The 19,195-nt window shown below is 62.8% G+C and overlaps 1 protein-coding gene across 2 annotated transcripts in view; it reads right to left on the minus strand.

The window, feature by feature from the left end:
* Window positions 1-1,153: 1,153 nt before the first annotated feature.
* LOC105489844 (centrosomal protein 170B) overlaps window positions 1,154-19,195 on the minus strand; it is a 31,894-nt gene continuing 13,852 nt past the window's right edge. Inside the window, exons 6-19 of one of the 2 annotated variants that reach the window (XM_071099478.1) lie at window positions 18,079-18,217; window positions 15,458-15,562; window positions 14,782-15,255; window positions 13,741-14,459; window positions 13,231-13,404; window positions 12,642-12,732; window positions 10,743-12,446; window positions 8,993-9,131; window positions 4,775-4,934; window positions 4,240-4,383; window positions 4,055-4,143; window positions 3,512-3,605; window positions 3,304-3,355; window positions 1,154-3,181 (exon numbers count right to left, since the gene is read on the minus strand). In XM_071099478.1, coding sequence (XP_070955579.1) covers window positions 2,934-3,181; window positions 3,304-3,355; window positions 3,512-3,605; window positions 4,055-4,143; window positions 4,240-4,383; window positions 4,775-4,934; window positions 8,993-9,131; window positions 10,743-12,446; window positions 12,642-12,732; window positions 13,231-13,404; window positions 13,741-14,459; window positions 14,782-15,255; window positions 15,458-15,562; window positions 18,079-18,217 — 4,332 coding nt within the window. In that variant the 3' untranslated portion in view covers window positions 1,154-2,933. Of the gene's footprint in view, window positions 3,182-3,303; window positions 3,356-3,511; window positions 3,606-4,054; window positions 4,144-4,239; window positions 4,384-4,774; window positions 4,935-8,992; window positions 9,237-10,742; window positions 12,447-12,641; window positions 12,733-13,230; window positions 13,405-13,740; window positions 14,460-14,781; window positions 15,256-15,457; window positions 15,563-18,078; window positions 18,218-19,195 lie in introns of both variants that reach the window. The other variant, XM_071099477.1, reaches the window with a different exon arrangement.

Genomic DNA, 19,195 nt, shown 5'->3' on the forward strand with positions numbered 1-19,195 from the left:
GTCTCAGTGACTGGGCCAGCAGTGACCACCTCAAGTGTGGCCCTGGGAGTGGCACTGAGATGGTTCAGATGGCAAGGCAAGGCGTGGAGGCCCCGAGTGGCCGCATGAGCCTGTGGAGCCCCGTCCTCAAGTTCTTGGTGGGCCGCTCGGCTCAACCATCCCCTTGCAAACTCAGATGCGTCCCCAAGGACAGGCGAGGGTGGCATCATAAAGGCAGTCCACCCAGGAACATCTGGCGATCCACAACCATCACAGGGAGTGGAAGGATGAGGGGCTCGGAGCAGCTGGACAGCTGGGCTGCGGAGGTAAAAAGCCCGCCCTGCTACTCCCGCCAGGGTCTCAAGGTCAGCCTCGCTGAGGACCTGAGCCGCTGCCTGGTAGCCTGGCAGCCCGACAGCACATCAGTGCCGTGGGGCCCGCCCTGTGGCTGAAGGTGGACAGCGACCTCCGACACCTCCAGTGACCCGGGTGTGATGGGTGCCAGTGATGTGACGCAATGACGGGCAGTGGGTGTCCTCCAAAGCCGTAGCAGGGAGAAGGAACTGCGGCAGGAAGTGGCGCTCACCGCATGGCGGCTGTGTGCCTGCTCACTGCCTATTTTTATGCAGGATGAGCGAAGTTTTAAACAGCGCTCTCGGCCGGGCACAGTGGCTGGGCTCAGGCCTGTAATCCCAGCACTTTGGGAGGCCGAGGCGGGCGGATCACGGTCAGGAGATCGAGACCATCCTGGCTAACACGGTGAAACCCCGTCTCTACTAAAAAATACAAAAAATTAGCCGGGCGTGGTGGCAGGCGCCTGTAGTCCCAGCTACTCAGGAAGCTGAGGCAGGAGAACAGCGTGGACCGGGGAAGCGGAGCTTGTGGTGAGCCGAGATCGCGCCACTGCACTCTAGCCTGGGAGACAGTGAGACTCCATCTCAAAACAAAACAAAAAAACAGTGCTCTTGGATGCTGTCTCACTGAAGAGTTTTCATAAATTAGTTCTGTTTCTTAGGAGTCAACATCTGGAAATGCTGCTTTCTAGCCCAGGCCGCCCCCTGGTGGCAGCATCTCTGAATTGCAGCCTCCCCTGGTCTGTCCTACATGCAGGGCCCCACCCATCCCAAACACCATGGATAGAGAAGCAAGGCCAAGGTGACAGGCTCCAGCGTGCTGCCATGTGATAGAAGAATGATTTATTAGAACAAATTCCATGACAAATCATATAAAATAACCATTTTCCGAAAGACAGCCACAAGACCACCTGAGAACGAATGTACAGTGAACCCTCCGAGAAGCCTGGCAAACAAGGACCATTCCCAGGCAAAGGCTGGAGGGGGAGGAACAAAGGAGCTCAGCATGGGGAGGAGCAGGAACTTGTGAATTCAAAACATTGCACTGCCACTGCTGAGGGGTGGGAAGGAGCCGTGGATGAAGAGTGACCATTTCATGTCCAGGGGCAGGCGGGGTGGGCAACTGAGGCATGCAGGGGTGGGCAGCAGCCCGGTGGGCCGGACTAGCACCTCCTCCATATAGACAGCAGGCTCTTGGGGCGGGGACCAGGGGGAGACACCTGCTCCCCCGCCCCCCCCACACGTAAACATCAGGTGGGCCGCAGGGCTCAGAGGCACAGAACCCGTACACCCAACCCCAGATCAGCTAAAAGTAAACAGGGGACACAAACCACCCACTTCCAGCCTCCAGCCCCCAGCGCCGCTCCCCCAGCAGCTGGCCCTGTCCAGGTCCAACTCTCGTACCAATGCCAGGTGGGGTATGGAGCTCACCTACGCCAGTCTGGTCCAGGTGGGACACCCCCCACGTCCATCCCCACCAACCACGGCCAATGGGCTCTTTGGCTTAGAGGCTCTGGCAACACGGGCTGCCCCAGCAGGGGCCACGGCAGAGAGGCCAAGCTCTGCTCACCTGCCATGTTCCCAGCTGAAAGAATCCTGAGAAAACAACAGTTCCTGGGCCCGTCCCTGCCCCCATGCCCACTTGAGGCCTGATGGCATGAAACCAAAGGGGAGGGCGTGTAGTGCAGGCCAAGCTGTGAGCTTCCGGAAACCCGGCTTCCAGTCACTTTGGTTGTGCACTCACCCCCGCCTGAAGGGCTGCCACGCACCCGGCTGTGCCCAGGCCCTTGGAAGCCCAAGTACAGAGGCCCATAGCCCCTCACAGGGACATGCCCCACAGTCCTCATGGTGCAGCATGGAGGTGCCTGGACTAGCCGAGTGCATGGGAGTGGGGGGGTATCTGTACCTGTGTGCATGGCTCAGCTCTCAACCAGCCCCTGGTCCACACCCAGGAGGGCTCCACGGGACAGCCCCAAGCTCAATGGGTTTGGCAACTGTGTTGGCACCAAAGGCTGGAAGCAGTGGGGCTCCTGCCTATAAAAGGCCTGGGGCCAGGTGGGAGCCACCAGGGCAAGTGCCCTGCCATCTTAGATAGTCCCAGGACAGGTGAGCCTGCCCCAGCTCCATGTCTGGCACCAAATGACCCCACAGTCGACCTCTCTTCCTCTGCATGGCCGCAGGCCAGTACAAAGGGGTATGGCAGCTTAGTGCCTGGTGGAGCCAGTCAGGCCTGGAGGGGGCACCTGCAATGGCACCAACAACTCTTTCCTTTAAAGCTAAAGACAAAAATAACAGTGATGAAGAGGAGGTGGGGTAATGCCCTTGAGGGCTTGACCTTGGCAGCAGCCTGGCCAGGAGCTGGGCCAGAGACCTGTAGGGGGTGGGGCGGGGGTGGGGGTGGCCACAGGGCTGGACAGGGTGAGTAGGGTGCTGGCTGGGAGCTGACGAGGGAGCAAGGGCGTGGGAGGCACCCGCCCACGGGGATATGGCACATGTGGGGGTCTTCAGGGAGAACCACCTGCGGCCAGGCAGGCGGGCGTGCGGCGGACGGGAGGCAGAGACGCACACGCACAGGGAAGCCAGCCTGGCCAGGTCCGGGGCCTAGATCAGGAACCTCTCGGCATCAGGGAGGAAGGTGGGGTCCGGGAGGCTGGGAGGCCCACAGCTGACCCGCTGTGGGAAACTCCTCAGCGGCAGGGCTGGCAGCAGGGCCTCAGCTGAGGCGGGCGAGGGTGGGCTCTGGGCAGCCACACGGCCCTTCCCCAGCCCCGGCTGTGCAGAGCTGGCCAAGCTCCTGTTTCCTGTGAGCAGGTCCAGGCTCCCACTGGGGTCCACGATGGCATTGATAACTGGAGGTGGGGAGGGAGGGTCAGGCTGCGGATCCAGTTCACCTGCTGCCACCCTGTGAGTCAGGGTTCCCCACAAGGCCCTGCCAGCCTCCCTCACTGTCCTGGGCTTGGGCCACACTCACCTTCCAGTTGCTTCTGCACCCGCCTCAGTTCCTTCAGGATGGAGCTGATTTCCTGGAAACATGGCAGGAAGGGAGGTGGAGTCAACTTCTGAGGCCACAGCCCCGCCCTGGGGCTCTGGGTACAGGAGCTGGGACAAGGTTTAGGGCCAGCCGGGCAAAGTGAGGCTGGCTGGGGGCGGGCCCAGGGACACCGGGCCCCGGCGCTCACCTTGTTAGATGTCTTCAGGATGGGCACCTCGTTCTCAGCGTTGATCCTGGCTTCCAGGTCCTCCCAGGCTCTCCCTGTGTTCTGAAAGAGGATCCTGTCCGAGGCAGGGGAGGCAGAAATGGGGGGACAAGGACAGGGATGACAGAGCTGAGGCACAATTCTCCAGACCTCCTCTGCTATGGTGAAGTTCATCCCACCCCACCTGGGCCTAAGGGGAAAACTGAGGCCTGATGCATGACCTGGGCTAACGGGCACCAAATTCCCATCTGTGTGTCTAACACTGGGCAGTGGGGAGGGCTGGGCCCAGGATGAGGGCTAGGAGAGAAGGGGAGGAAGGGCCACCCTGGAGGCGCTGGCTCCTCTGAGTTCAGGGTCTGCCTGCTGGGAGCCGCATACACATGCACACAGGAGGGCTGGCTGCACGGGTACACACGAGTGTACCCATAAAACCACTGCCCTTGAGGGATTCAGCCAGGCCTGAGTCTCAGCTCATGCAGCTCTGTTGGTGTCCGGGCATCCACCTCAGCCGGGAAGCTGACTCACTTCATCTTCTCGGCAAGGTGCTCCGTGTTCTCACGGATGGCCTGCGACAGCTGGGACACCGGGTTCAGCATCAGGTTATCAAAGATCACCTACAAGAGCCCGGCATCAGCATGGCCCCTGCCCTCAAGGAGCCCTGCCCTTGCTCCCCCCGACACCCAGCTCCGTGGCGGCAGTGGGCACCATGCCTCCTCTCGGTTCCGAGGCCGTGTCTTGTTGGCCAGGGCGTCCTCACAGCTGTCATTCATGTTCTGGTCAAAGTCCCGAGAGTTCAGTGAGCCAGGAGGCACCTTCTGGAAGTTGAGGCTGGCCTCAGGGATGCGCTGCACCAGCTGCAAAAGGGAGGGCCGGCACCGTGGGCCCCGGGCAGAGGCTCCTGCCAGGCTGTGGCCAGCTGCACCTCCCTGCTCCGGCCTGGCAGGTGGACACAGCACACCCACCTTCCATCTGTGCAGGATCCCTCCTGTGTCCCTGCCCCGCCATGAAGGCAGCTGGGCTGGGGATGACGGCACAGTCAAGCCTGACTCAAGCGCCACGAGCTCCCCAGACCTTGAGCTCTCCGGTGGCCGTTTGGGGCGCTGACCCAGGGGGACACGCTCCAGCTCACCAAGGGGGCGTGCGCAGCAGGGCCTCAGCCGAGGCATGCAAAGGGCTGTGGGGACCTGGACTGACCTTCCTCGAGGGTGGCTCTGGCACAGGGGCCTCAGAAAGCCTGGGGCTCACCTCCTCCCGGGCAGAGATGGTCGAGGCGGGGGTGCTGGGCATGGTGCTGAGGGAGGCGCTGTGGGCAGGCCCCGAGGAGCCCAGTGTGTCACCGTCCCCAGCCACATCATGGATCTCCCGGGCTAGGATGGCCACGTCCTTCACCAGCGTCTGGCTCAGCCTGCAGCCGGCAGGAAAGACGGCAGGTTCTGCACAGAGGAAGTCGGGGCAGCAGGGGCCAGACAGGCCTCAAAGTCCCTCCCAGCTCCCAGGCAGCTGCTGGCCAGAGGTGGGGCCTGGGGGAGGTGCTCCCCAGCCTGGCCCCAAACACTGGCCTAGCCACTGGTTACACAGGCACTGGCCATGGCCCTACAGGGAGGCCCAACTCCCCTCAGCCACAAGGAGGGATGGTGAGGGGCTGGGATGGAACCTGAAAAGAAGGGTGCACAGAGACCCCTGCTGGTTCTGGGGCAGGCCACACCTCCTCCCTCTCTGGTCCCCCAGGGCCAGCATCACAGCTGCGGGGCCCAAATGGGATGGATGGGACTCAGCCATAGAACGTGTGGGTGTCACGGGCGTCCAGCTCTGCAGGCAGAGAAACTGAGGCAAGGAAGGGAGTGGACTGAGGTCACAGCAACTAGAGCCTGGCACTCCTCACACTGAGGGTAGGGGCTGGGCAGAGGGTGGGGCAGGCAGATCCAGAGAGGCAGGGGACCCCTTGCAGGTCAGTGAGGCCAGTGGCAGCTCAGCCTAGCCCCCTGCTCAAGCCTTGCCAGCTCAGTCCCCCTAGGATGTGCTGAGGGGGTACAGGCCTCCACCCTGCCGAGGTAACAGACACTTCCCAGCGAGGACAGGGGCCTGCGGGGGCCTGAGCAGCTCCCTGCCCTCTGCTGGAGCACACAGCCTTGTCGCCTCTCCTGCCGGCCCCTTAAGCACCTGGGCCACCAGCAAGTCCTGCCCCACTTAGGCCTTCAGCCCAGGCCTTGGGGACCCGGGGTCCCTGTCACTGTCAACCACCCATCCTCATGGGGACAGGCCCTACCCCAAGCCTCCTTGGCCCCCACACTGGCAGTCACCCAAGGAACAGACCACCCTGAGGACCCTCCCCCTCCCCTTGCCAGATGCTGGCACGACCAGAGAAACAGCCCCAGCGCCCTCTGCCCAGATGGCCTTGCGCAGTCCACTGGCTGCCCTGGCCTCACTCAGGACTGGGTCCACCCTTCCACATCAAAACAAAACATGGAAGCCATCCCTACACCTCCGGGTGACACCAACTGGCACGTGCCCCTGGCCCTCGGGCCCCTGCCCAGCACTCTCTGGCCTCCTGCCCCTGGCACATCGCATGCTCCAGCTCACCCACTGTGGAAGGCAGAGAACTCCAGAAACTCACATGGGCCCCCCATGTCCCCTTCTGCTCTCAGGCCTGGAAACCCCCTTCTCACCCAGGTGCAGTGTCTCTGTCCAGAGCCCCAACCCTATGCCCACTTCCTCAGCTGTTGGCAGCCTTCCTCCCTACACTCCTATCAACACCTCAAGCATCCCAAGAGCCCTGTCCCCAGTCCCCATCCTTCCAAGCCCCCCAGGTCCTCCCCACCAACTTCATGCTGCTCACAGCCTCAGGTGCCTGCGCCTCCAACCCAGTGTGGGCCACTCTCTAAGGGCTGCCTGCTCCTGGCCACCTCCTTCCAGGTGCCTCATGGGCTTCAAGCTCAGCATCCTCCACAACAAACACTTGCCATCCCCCTGGTCCTGGGACCTCCCCTGCCTGCCCCACAGCCTTTCAGGGCCTGCCTTTGCAGTACTGACCACTGCTTGGCAAAGACCACTCTCACTCCCACCCAACTCCCTACCCCATCCTCCCCAGTGCCTGGCCTGGAGAGGGCCCTGTTACTGAATGACCACATGAAGAAGTTCATTTCTAATAAAAACCATTGAGGAGGCCCTCCACCTCCTGGGAAGATCTGCATCTACCCACCCACTCATCCATTCATCCATCTACCCACTCATCCATCCATCCATCCATCCACCCACTCACTCATCCATCCATCCACCCACTCACTCATCCATCCATCCATCCACCCACTCATCCATCCATCCATCCATCCATCCACCTACCCACTCACTCATCCATACATCCGTCAATCCACCCACTTATCCAACTATCCATCTATCCATCCACCCACCCACCTACCCACCCACTCACTCATCTATTCATCCATCCACCCACTCACTCATCCGTCCACCCATCCATGCACTCATCCATCCATCCACCCACTCACTCATCCGTCCACCTATCCATCCACTCACTCATCCATCTATCCACCCACTCACTCATCCATCTATCCACCCACTCACTCATCCGTCCACCTATCCATCCACCCACTCATCCATCCATCCACCCACTCATCCATCCATCCATCCACCCACTCACTTATCCATCCACCCACCCATCCATCCACCCACCCACCTACCCACCCACCCACTCACTCATCTATCCATCCATCCACCCACTCACTCATCCATCCACCCATCCATCCACTCACTCATCCATCTATCCACCCACTCACTCATCCGTCTACCTATCCATCCACTCACTCATCCATCCATCCACCCACTCATCCATCCATCCATCCACTCACTCACTCATCCATCCATCCATCCACCTACCCACTCATCCATCTGTCAATCCACCCACTCATCCATCCATCCATCTATCCATCCACTCACCCACCTATCCACCCACTCACTCATCTATCCATCCATCCACCCACTCACTCATCCACCACCCATCCATCCATCCACTCACTCATCCATCCATCCACCCACTCACTCATCCATCCATCCATCCACTCATCCATACATCCACCTACCCACTCATCCATACATCTGTCAATCCACCCACTCATCCATCCTTCCATCTCTCCATCCACTCACCCACCTACCCACCCACTCACTCATCTATCCATCCATCCACCCACTCATCCACCACCCATCCATCCATCCATCCACTCACTCATCCATCCATCCACCCACTCACTCATCCATCCATCCACCCACTCACTCATCCATCCATCCACCCACTCATCCATCCATCCATCCATCCACCCACCTACTCATTCATCCATCCATCCACCCACTCACTCATCCATCCATCCACTCACTCATCCATCCACCCACTCACTCATCCATCCACCCACTCACTCATCCATCCATCCACCCACTCACTCATCCATCCACCCACTCACTCATTCATCCATCCATCCATCCACCTACCCACCTACCCACCCATCCAACCACCCATCCACCCACCCAGCAACCTATCCATCTACCCACCCACCCGCCCATCCATCCATCCACCCACCCACCCTCCTATCCATTCATCCTTCCATCTATCCACCCACCAACCTCTCCCATCCATCCACCTATTTATCAACCCACCCATCGACCCATCCATCCATCCACCCCCCAACCTCTCCTATCCATTCACCTATTCATCTACCCACCCATCTATCTACCTACCCATCCACCCACCCACCCACCAACCTCTCCCGTCCATCCACCTATTTATCAACCCACCCATCATCCATCCATCCACCCCCCAACCTCTCCTATCCATCCACCTATTCATCTACCCACCCATCTATCTACCTACCCATCCACCCACCCACCCACCAACCTCTCCCATCCATCCATCTATCCACCTATTCATCTACCCACCCATCTACCCATCCATTAACCCACCCAGCCACCCACCAACCTTTCCATCCATCCTTCCATCCATCCATCCAACCTCCACCCATCCATTCATTCATCCACTTATTCATCCATGCAGCTATCAACCTGTCCATCCATCCATCCTCCATCCAACCACTTACCCACCCAGCCATCTACCCACACAGAAATCTATCTATCTACCCACCCACCCACCATCCTATCCATCCATCCACCCACCTACCCACCCACCTACCCACCCAGCCATCCAGCAACCTATCCATCTACCCACCCACCTGCCCATTCATCCATCCACCTGCCCATCCATCCATCTACCCACTCACCCACCCACCCGCCTATCCATCCATCCAGCCATCCATCCAGCTAGCCAGCCATCTGCCGTACCATCTATCCACTCAAGAAGGGAGCTCCCAGCCTGGTCCCTGCCCTCAGGGTGCTCTCACTCGAGAAAAGGCACCAGCACTCAGTGGATTGACCCAGGGGATATACTCTGAATGGGTTGCTCACCTGGCGATCTCCGCAATCTCTGCCGTCTGCACGATGAAACCATAAGGGTCAGGTTCCTCCTCATCATCGTCCGTGTCCCGGGGACCAGGGACCCGGGAACGAGCCCGACTGGAGCTTCCAGCCCTCGGGGTCTGAGTGGCTGTTGAGGTGTGGGAGCGTGTGTGTTTGGGGGAGCCGTGGCGGGAGCCGTACTCCTCCTCAGAGGTGGACGTGTAATCCGAGCCCTGCTGCCGGCGCCGCGTGTCTTGGTGAGTGAATTGGTTTCAGAAGCAAGAACAGAACAAAGCAGCACTCAGCACCCTGTGGCAGTCCCAGGGTCCCTGTGGGCGAGGGCTCAGTGCTGCAGGGCTGGGGAGCATCAAGGCTGGTGCCCCAACCCAGTAGCCCTTCATTGAAACATCAACAGCTGCTGAGCTCCAGGGGCCACAAGGCCCCCACCAGCCCAGGGGCACATGCGGGGAAGGCAGCCTGGTGCTCCCAGGCCAGTGGCTGCGACCCGGGAGCAGTCTGCACCTGATTAGGTGGGAAACCCCCTTACAGGTGGTGGGAAAGCAGTGTCTGGCAGATGCCAAAACAGAGTAAACCTCCCTACCAAGACTTGCTGCGGCCCAGGCTGGACCAGACAGACAGGCAAGGACCAGTCAGAGCCCAAGCAAGGCCACTGCAGCCCCTCCCTGCTGCCTGCTTCAGTTTGTCAGGCCCAGTGCTTCAGGTTCCGCCCCTGCTGGGCGGAGTCCTAGCCTCCTCACCAGCCCTGCTCTGAGAGCCCGGCAGCAGCTGCGCACCTGCACCATAGGTGGGGATGACGGCCAGCCGCATGCTTGGATCAAACATTACCAGTGCACCACGTGGGGTAGGGATGGCAGGCTCCACAAAGCAGGGGTGACCCTCGGCCCCAGCCCACCCCTTCCTCCAGCGAACCCTGCCTCAGCCTCCAGCCACGCGCAGGGCCTGCCCAGTGCAGCCAGCAGTTGGGGCGGGGCCATGGGAGGACCCTGGGAGTTGGGGAAGAGGCTCCACTGGGATCATGGGTGGGTAGGTGGGAGCACAGGGCAGAAGGCAGTAGCAGCAACACCTTGGCCTCAAACCAATCCACTCGCAGGACAGCTCAGCTCCCTCGGCGGGCGGGGTGGGCCCCGCTCTGCAGACGCGGATGTCTGGCCACCCCAGGTAGGAGGCCAGCTCTGGTGGCCACAGAGGACCATCCCTGCTTGCTGTGCCCATGGACATCTGGGGGGCAGGGCTCTGCTCACAGCCCTCCCTCCCTCCCTGGCCATGGGGCCTGCGGACTCAGAAAGGTGTTAGAGCAGCTACCAGCAGGGGGCACAGGTGTACCTGGCACCCTTCACTGAGCCACAGTACTGCGGCAGAGATCCACGGGAGTGCCCTCCCCAGGCCTAGGGCCCCAGGCCCATGGGCAGATGGCGTGGGGACCGTAAGGCACCAGGGGCCTGAGCCAGGAGTACAGAAGAGTGGTGAAGACCCACGCTGGGGGATGGAAGGCCCCCACCACGCCAGACATGGTCAGGGTGTTCAACCCACATCAGGGCACTACGGGCCCTGCCCTCGGCCATGCACATGTGTGTGTGTACGTGAGTCCAGCAACACATCTACCCCAGCTTTGGGAACAAAGGCTCCTCTCATGCCAGGACCAGGGGCCCACAGCCAACACTCAGCTGGCATCCAGGATGCTGCAGACCTACTGGCAGCTCTGCCTTGGCCCTGGCCTCCCACCTGCCCTGGCACTCACTGGAGGTGTATCGAGCGCTGCCCGAGCGGGCTCTGCTGAAGGGCTGGCGGGGACCCGTGCTGGTGGCTGTGGTGGCAGCCTTCCTGGCGACAGCCCGTGCTTCGGCCATGGTGGGCTTGCGGCTGGCACAGCACAACTCCACACTGCGGCCAGAGAAGCTGGTGCGGGCAGGGGCTGCCTCGGGGTCACTAGTCCCTGTGAAGGAGCCGGCCCGCTTCCGGGGCATGGCCAGGATGTCCAAGCGCGACAGCTTCTTGGCCTGCTCAGCAGCTGGCCGGCCCACAGGCTCAGGGTTGCCCAGGGATCCCCGCTCACCATCCGCGGCCTCAGTGTCTGAAGCGTCCCCCAGCCGGGCCCGCCTCAGCCGGGAGGCCCGTGTGGGGCGAGGGGTGGACAGGCTGTTGGAGCGGGTCAAGGCCTGCGGCCCCTTCTGGGAGCTGGCTGAGCTGCGGCTCTGCTCCTCCCGGGAAGCGGGGGATGGCGGTGGGACTGCTGGTTTCCGGCGAGACCCGAGCCGTCCTGCCCCGGTGGCCTCAGGGGTTTCATGGTTGGAGGCCATCACCTCTGAGCTGGGTGGGTGGGCGAGGACAGGGCTACGTTCCTCACTGGGCCAGTCCAGGGACCCCCGGGGCCTGTGGCCACGCCTTATGGCTGAGCGCCGTACTGGCTCTCCACGGCCCATGTCCGTCGGGCCAAGTGGGTGACGCTGTCTCTCTGAGGGCTGCTCACGGGCACTGCTCAGGGTGGTGCCTCCTGGGTCCTGTGCAGCTGGCGGGGATGGCGACATCTCCTTCTGTGCCCGCAGGGGCTGCGGGGTTGTGGGGCTGGGTCCACTCTTGCCACTGCGCAGGCTGACCGTGCTGGCAGTGTCCACGTCCGAGTCCCCAGACATGGCGTCCTCCGGCGGCCTTGGAGTACTGCCCCCCTCACACTCGGCGTCCACAGAATTGGAGAGGAGTCGGGCCTCCAGGGCCGCCAGGGCCGTCTCTGTCTCCTTCAAGATCAGGTGGGTGTCCTGGGAGTGGAAGTCCATGCGTGCGGCCCTGGTAGCAGCCAGGTCCTGTAGAAGTGGGTGGCTGGAGATGTTGGGGGGCTTGCCGGGCGCTGGGGGACCACTGGCTGGCTCCTTAGTGAAGCTCTCTTGCCGGAGGAAGGGTGGGGCAGGGCCATCGGGTTCTGGGGACCGTCCAGGCCGTAGCTGGATGACCATTCTCCCATTGGCACTGACATAGATGCCATCCCGTGCTGGGGGGCTGGGCTGGGCTGCCTGCCCTAAGCCCTCCCCATCCCCTGGAGCCATAAGTGGTTTCCTAGGTAACACAGCATCCCCATCCTGGTCCCCAATGAAGAAAGAGGTGGGAGTTGACTCCCCGGGGGCCCTTGGTGAGCACCGACCCCTGCTCCATGTGGGCCCCTCCTGGGGGCTCCTGCGTCTGCTGTCCCGTGGCTCCACCCCTGGCTCAGGGCCTCGGCCCCCGTCCGAACCACTGGCATCGCTGAGGCTGTCAGGGTCCAACTCCTCCTGGCCGAAGAGGCGGCCGGGCTGCTCACTGCCCAGCTCCGGTGGCCCAGGCCCACTCCTCCTGCTGCTCTCCGGGCCCGCAGGGCTGTCGGCCCTCTCACTGGGCAGCTGAGGGAGCCGTCGCCGCGTGCGCACAGGCAGGGACCCCTCCGGCTCCCCGCCTCTACGTTCCAGGCCATCCTCTGTGGAGCACAAAGGCAGCTGCTTACAGGGCTGCTGGTCTGCAGGCCCTCCATGCACAGCCTCCATGCACAGCCTCCATGCACAGCCTCCATGCACAGCCTCCATGCACAGGAAGAGGCAGCCTGTGTCCGTGGTCAGTGGCCTGAGCCCCCCGGCCTGGCCCCTGACTCCCCTGCAGCACTGGAGCCACTTACCTGTGAGGCCCGGGTCTGAGTAGCTGTCAGCCAGGCTGGCCCAGCGGGACACCCACTTCTGACCCCCAGGGGAGCCCGGCACCGGGAGGCCCTGTGGAGAGGAGGGTGGGAGTGTTTCCACGTGCAAGCCCAACGGTGAGGAGCAGGGGGTGCCAGGGAACAGGAGGGGCATCCAGAGCAGCCACCACCAGCCCCACGCATGCACGCCACCCTGGGCCTGCCGCTCGAGCGAGCACATGCCCCCGCAAAGGCAGCCAGGGGTCCCAGTTGCCTCGCCTGGACTTGCTCCAACGTGACCCCTGCCGGCCCGGCCCAGGCAGCCCGATAGAACTCAGTTCCAGGTTGGCAGAGCAGCCGTGGCCCTGTCCTGACCTTGGGGCCCGTTTTGCCCAGGACCTCAAATCAACACTGGATCTGACACCTGGCCCTGATCCCTCCTCGTGGAAGCCCCCGTTCACCCTCCAGGTGAGCGTGCCCCCAGAGGAAAGTCCAGTCTCGCCCCATGAGGGGTCTACTGTCCCCAGGCCCGGCTTGGACGCTGCCCTCTCCCTGCCCAGCCCCTCCTTGGGGTGGCCATCTGTGCTTGTACCTGGTGCTCCGCCTGGGGAGCCGCACCCAGTGGCCGGGAGGCAAACTCCTGCAGGAGCGCCATCCGCTGGGCCACACCCCCATCACCAGACTCATCTCTGTCCCCTCTGATGACTGGGCGAAAGGTGGCCGAAGATGCCCTGGAGAGTTCAGGGGACTCCAACACCCCAAAGACCTGCCAAGAGGAAATGGTCCCAGGCACTGAGGGCCAGAGAAGCCCACTTCCCAACCCTCCACTGACACCGGCCACCCCCAAGCCATGGGGAGAGCAGGGACCTGGTTGGCCAGAGTGGCTGGTGGCCAGGACACACAGCCTGGCTATCAGCGGGACATGCGGATGGGATATAGACCCAGCCCTGGGAAGGTGAGGGCAGGGCTGTGGGCAGCACCCCAGGCTCCCTCCTGCCCAGCTGGGCCAGAGGCAGGAGCCAGGGCTGGGTTGGAGCAGGACAACGTCCACCCACCTCCACCCTGGTCCCCATGAGGGCTCTCATTCGCCGCCGGGCCGCACCTGGTCGATCATCTTTCGGGCCTCCTCCACTTCCGTGTCCTGTGCCTCGGTCTCGATGGTGTATGTCCCTGCGTCACTGAGGCTGTCGTCCTCCTCCTGTTTCCGTGCCTTGGTCAGTTGGGGGTCGGTAGGGGCGGGCGGTGGGGTCGAGGGGCCCACAGGGCTGGTCCCACGGGGTGTCAGGGGAGCGGGCAGCACGGGAGGAACCTTCTCGGGGCTGGGCCTGGCGGCCGGGGAGCTCTCCCGCAGACACTGGGCCATGAAGTCCTGGGCCAGGCGGGAACGGCGCCCCACGCTTCCGAAGGGGCGGGCAGGGGTTCGGGAGGCAGGCGAGGGGCTGCCCAGCCGTTCCTCTGTCTTCTCCCGCTTCAGCGAGCCGGCCCTCTGTGGCCCCGAGCTGCGGCCCCCCGCCTGGACTGGGGCTGGGACACTGGGGCGGTCCCTATCGGCCGGTGTCGGGCCACGGCGCTTGTCGGCCTTGGGGTCCCCAGACGGGGTGTGCGTGAAGGATTGGGACCGCTTCTTTCGGGGCGTGTCCTCGTCGAAGAACTCGATGACAAAGGCCTGCTGGTTATGTAGTAGCTCCTGGGGGTCCCGCTTGATCTGCCTCTGCAGCCGCACCTGCTCCCCGCTGGCCTCCAAGGGCACCCCGGTGGCTGAGGCCGCCTTGGCCAGGGGGTCCTCTGAGTCACTCTGTGTGCCATCCTCGTGCTTGTGGCCTGGGGGGGACAGGGGACCCCACCTTGTCAGCCCAAGAGAAAGGAAACAGCTGTGGATTTCAGACAGCCTCATCACCCCACGCCTGAGCTGAGTTGACAGAGCACCCTAGCCCTCAGGGCGCCCCCACACAGGGCAGAGAAGTACAACGGGAAGACACAGGACCGGACCCCTGATCAGGCAGGTGGCTCTTGGGCAATTAATTGAAAAACGGGAAGTCAACCCAGCTGAATGGGCCCCTCTGCATGGCAACGGTGCAGACCCAGCCAACGCCTGGTCCCCTGCCTGTCCCGGGACTGGCACGGCCGCCAGCTGGGCACTCACCCTTCAGAGTGCGGGTGTGGACAGGCAGGTCGCTCTTGGTGCTGTGGCGGTCGTCCCCAGGGCCAACCCGGTGCAGCAGGCTCGGGTCATTCTGCACCAGCCAGTCGGCCACCTTGGTCTCAGCTGACACCATCTCGCCAGGTGTGGCCTCCTTGCCCGGGGGCCGCCGCTGGCGCAGGGAAAACTTGGTGATATGGTCCTTGATCTTCATCTTGCCGGGGCTGCAGTCATCAAACTCGATGGTGAAGGACGCGTGGCTCTGCACCACAGGGGCCGCTCCGACCCCACCTGCCTCTGCATCCTTCGTGGGCATCTCGTGCGCCGACACGTCGGGGGGCTGCGACGGCTGTGGGGTCTCCTTTGTGGGAATCTCGAAGTAGCTGGGCTCCCGCCGGAACGAGCAGCCCTGAGGCTCAGCGGGGGCACGGAAGCCGTGGAGCTCCCCGTCCTGCTGCACCGGCCCCTTGGAACGCTCTGGTGTGGGAAGATGTCTTCAGACCCGGCCTCGGGGCAGCCACCTGCTACCACCCTCCTCAGCCAGGACCATCAACTCCACCCAAGAGGGGGAGAGAGGCCCCATGTCCCCTGGAGTGGGCTCCTCAAACCCAGGCCATCCCCTTCACACACCACCCTCTGGGAGCCCTCAGGGTCTCACCAGCCTGGCCCCAGGACCAACCTGGGTAGGGCTCTCCCTGGCGCTGGGCGTCAGGCAGCGTGCTACCATCGTCCTCACCCCACCAGGAGGGCTGCCCGTACAGGGGCGTGCGGTAAGAGGCTGCCTCTGTGGAGGGAGCAAGAGTTCAGACCCTGTGTTGCTGGGGCCCCTAGTGTGAAAAGCAGAGAACTGGCACCCCAGGATAGGCTGGACTCTGGGGCAGGCCCCGGCATCGCCTCCCAGCTTGGCCTTGTGGCAGCCCAGGGCCCTACCTCTGTGGGGAATGTTGACTACCTAGAGTTCAGAGGTGGCTCACTGGCCCCTCCCTGCCTGGCCCCACCCTCCCCCACAAGTGCTTAAAGGCTCCCTGCCTGCCTGGCCCCTCCTCCCTGCCTGGCCCCTCCTCCCTGCCTGGCCCCTCCTCCCTGCCTGGCCCCTCCTTCCTCCCCTCCGTGTGCTCAAAGGCTCATCCCCTGGGGCATGGTGGGCGCCCCCTCCAACACCATCCTGCAACCATGCCCTAGCCTTCGACCCCAGAGCCCATTGAACAGAGAGGACAGGAGGCCAGGGGGAGCCCACACCTGGGTCCAGCCACCTCCAAGGCTTGGTAAATAGTTCAGGCCACAAATGGGTGGCCCTGGGAGTGGGCAGCCACTGCAGTCTACATGGTCCCTGTGGCGTTTTAGTTTGTTTGCCTTAACAACCAGAGTGAAATTGTGTATTTCCGATGGAATCTGACTTCTGACTCCCTCTGCGAAGCTGGCAGCCCAGCCCTTCCCGATGGCAGCAGTGAACAGAAGCAGCGTCCAGTGCCCTCAGGTCAGGGCGCTGGCCCTCATGCCCACAGTCTCCTTCCTGGGCCCTCCACTCAAGCTCTTTCTATACTTGCTGGAGCCCAGGGGGCCTCTGCATCATGGCCACCAGCTGCTTACACTGCTGGGTGGACAGAGAGTTGGAGGCCGGTCACCTGTCAGGAACCATGTGCACACTGCGCTGGGGATGCAGGGCCCCTGAGAGGTGTCACACATGCCTTATCCCTCCCTGGGAACTCACCCTTGACCCAGGGTCACGCCCAGGGGCTGCTGAGGCAGGGGCATCTGCTACCAGGCAGTCTCCCCTCTGCTGCCGGCCCTGAACCCCTCCTTGGTCCCCAAAATGTGCTGCCCTCGCTCTAACGGAGCCAAGGAGCCAGGCTGCCCAGCTGGCTGCACCTGTCACAACCTCCGGGACGGCTCCGCACCGCCGTCACCAGCTGCGTGTGTTTCACAGCCTGGACACCGACAGGTGCCCCAGGGAGCTCAGATGGCTTTCTGGAAAGCTTCCCAGTCCCCAGCGGTCTTCCATTCCGGGCAGGCCTGCGTCCCAACCAGACGCCGGCAGCTGCGGCCGTACAACACAGACGTGTGGGCTGACGGCGGAACACGGCAGACGTGGGGCCAAAGCTGGGGGCGGCCAGGTGACCCTTCCTGGACCAAGGTGGGAGCAGGAGAAAGGGCGCCCGGATACACCCCTGTCTAACCAGAACTCAAGTCATACACTGGGGCCTCAGGCTTGGATCCCCCACCCCGACCCCTCCACACATGACCAGGCACTTTCTCACTCTCGGCTCCTTCCCCTCCCCTTGTGCCCACTGGACCGATGCAGACGCGGACCCTCATGCAGCTGCCTTCCTCCCAGACTTCTGCCCACCCGCCGCACCGACTGCCGAAGGCACATATCAGGTCTCGTCAGAAACCACCAACCCCTGAGCCCTGCTGGCTCGGTCCGCAGAATCGAGTCCAAATGCCTGATATTAGGGAGCATAGCCGCACCCCCCCATCCCCCGCCTGTCACCACGAGGGACACAGGGTGCCCAGCTGGTGGTCCACCAACCCCACAAGAACTGTGGGCCCAAGGGGTGCAGGCATGCACAGGTAGGAGTGCACAGGGGCGAGCAGTGTGGGCGTGCATGGGGAGCTGTGTGTGGGGTGAGAGGTGAGGGATGTGGGTGTGCATGGGGAGCTGTGTGTGGGGTGAGAGGTGAGGGATGTGGGCGTGCATGGGGAGCTGTGTGTGTGGGGTGAGAGGTGAGGGATGTGGGTGTGCACGGGTAGATGTGTATACAGGGGTGAGGGTGTGAGTGCAGAGGGGTGAGCAGTGTGGGCGTGCATGGGGAGCTGTGTGTGGGGTGAGAGGTGAGGGATGTGGGTGTGCACGGGTAGATGTGTATACAGGGGTGAGGGTGTGAGTGCACAGGGGTGAGCAGTGTGAGTGTGCATGGGGAGCTGTGTACGGCAGTGAGGGGTATGGGCACGTATGGGTAGGTGTGCACAGGGGTGAGTGGTGTGGGTGTGCATGAGTAGGGTGTGTATAACAAAGAGGGGTGCAGGCGAGCATGGGTAGGTGTGTACAGGGGTGAGCGCTGCAGGCATGCACAGATAGGTGTGTGCAACGCGTAAGGAATGTGGGTGTGCAAGGGTAGGTGTGCACAATGGGTGAGGGGTGTGTGTGTACAGGGGTATGTGTGTGCAATGGATGAGGGTATGGGTGTGCACGGCATATGCATGCACAGGGGTGAGGAGGGCAGGGAGGCAGGTGCAGGGCAGAGGGCCTGGCAGTAGCCCTGTGTGCGCGTAAAATTGCTCCACACTGCCTGAGCCTACCTGTTCCTGGTCTCCGGTCCCCCTTCTCTGGCCTGGGGTTCGAGGCCTCGCAGTACGGTGTGTGTTCTGGCAGCGCCTCGCTCCTCTTGGGTGCCAAGCCCTTCACACTCACCTGCAGCTGGCTGGTGTACTTCTCGTGCTGTGGGCAGGCCAGGCGGGGTGAGGTACTGGGCCCAGCCTCAGGAGGACCCCACTGGGGTGGACCCAGCCTCTCCTCTCCATCCACAGGGCCCAGCTATGACTTTGCATGTCACAAGCTCTCCCTAACGCTCCCTAAAAGAGCAGACAGAGCCTCAGCCTGCCCAGGTCACACAGCTCGGGTCCAGCTCAAGCCTGGGGAGGGGCAGCTTCCAGGGGAAGCAGGGGCTTGCTTGGGTGGGGCAGGGCAGAGCAGGCTGCAGTCATCAGAGTGGGGGCCGTCGGGTGGGCAGCAGGGCCGCTTGTGCCATCAGACAGAACCTGGCTCCCTTAGGCCCTGCCCCTTGCAGGCTGGGGGACCCCATGCTGCTCAGAGATCATCCAAGGAGTGGGCTAAGCGCCCTGGCCCCACAGGGCTCCTGGGGTGCTCTGAGCCCAGCCCTGAATCTGTGCTCCATAACTCCCACACGAACAAGTGAGGGCGAGGAGACGCCCCTCCCACCTAGGACCCTCGCGCCCCCACAGGGGCCCTGGCCGTGTGTGTCCCCAGCACACGGGGGAAAGGGCACTCAAGGATGCCCACCCTTGAAGGCTGCCACCATCAGCCTCCAGCACCCTTCCTTCCTGCCTCTGGCCACCCCCCGATGGCGGTCTCATCAATATGCTGTGGGCAGCTTTTACCTGCCAAGGGGCTCCGACAGGGCGCCCGGCCAGGGTGGGCTGCGCGGGAGGAGATTGGAGAGACTGACAGGAACTCGGGGGGCCTTGGTCATGCAGCGTAAAACCCTTACAAACCCTCAGCCTAAGACCTTCAGATTTCAGCCTGGGAGACCTCAGATCCCCTCACCCTGAGAAGCAATAAATCCTCTCAGCCTGAAGTGACCCCAAATCCTGCCACCTTGAAGGACTCAAATCCGCTAAACTGGAGGGCACTTAATCCCCTGGGCATGAGACCCCAAAGCACCTCCTCAGCTTCAGA

This window comes from Macaca nemestrina, chromosome 7 (genome assembly GCF_043159975.1).
Source record: "Macaca nemestrina isolate mMacNem1 chromosome 7, mMacNem.hap1, whole genome shotgun sequence".
NCBI classification, from domain to species: Eukaryota; Metazoa; Chordata; class Mammalia; order Primates; family Cercopithecidae; genus Macaca; species Macaca nemestrina.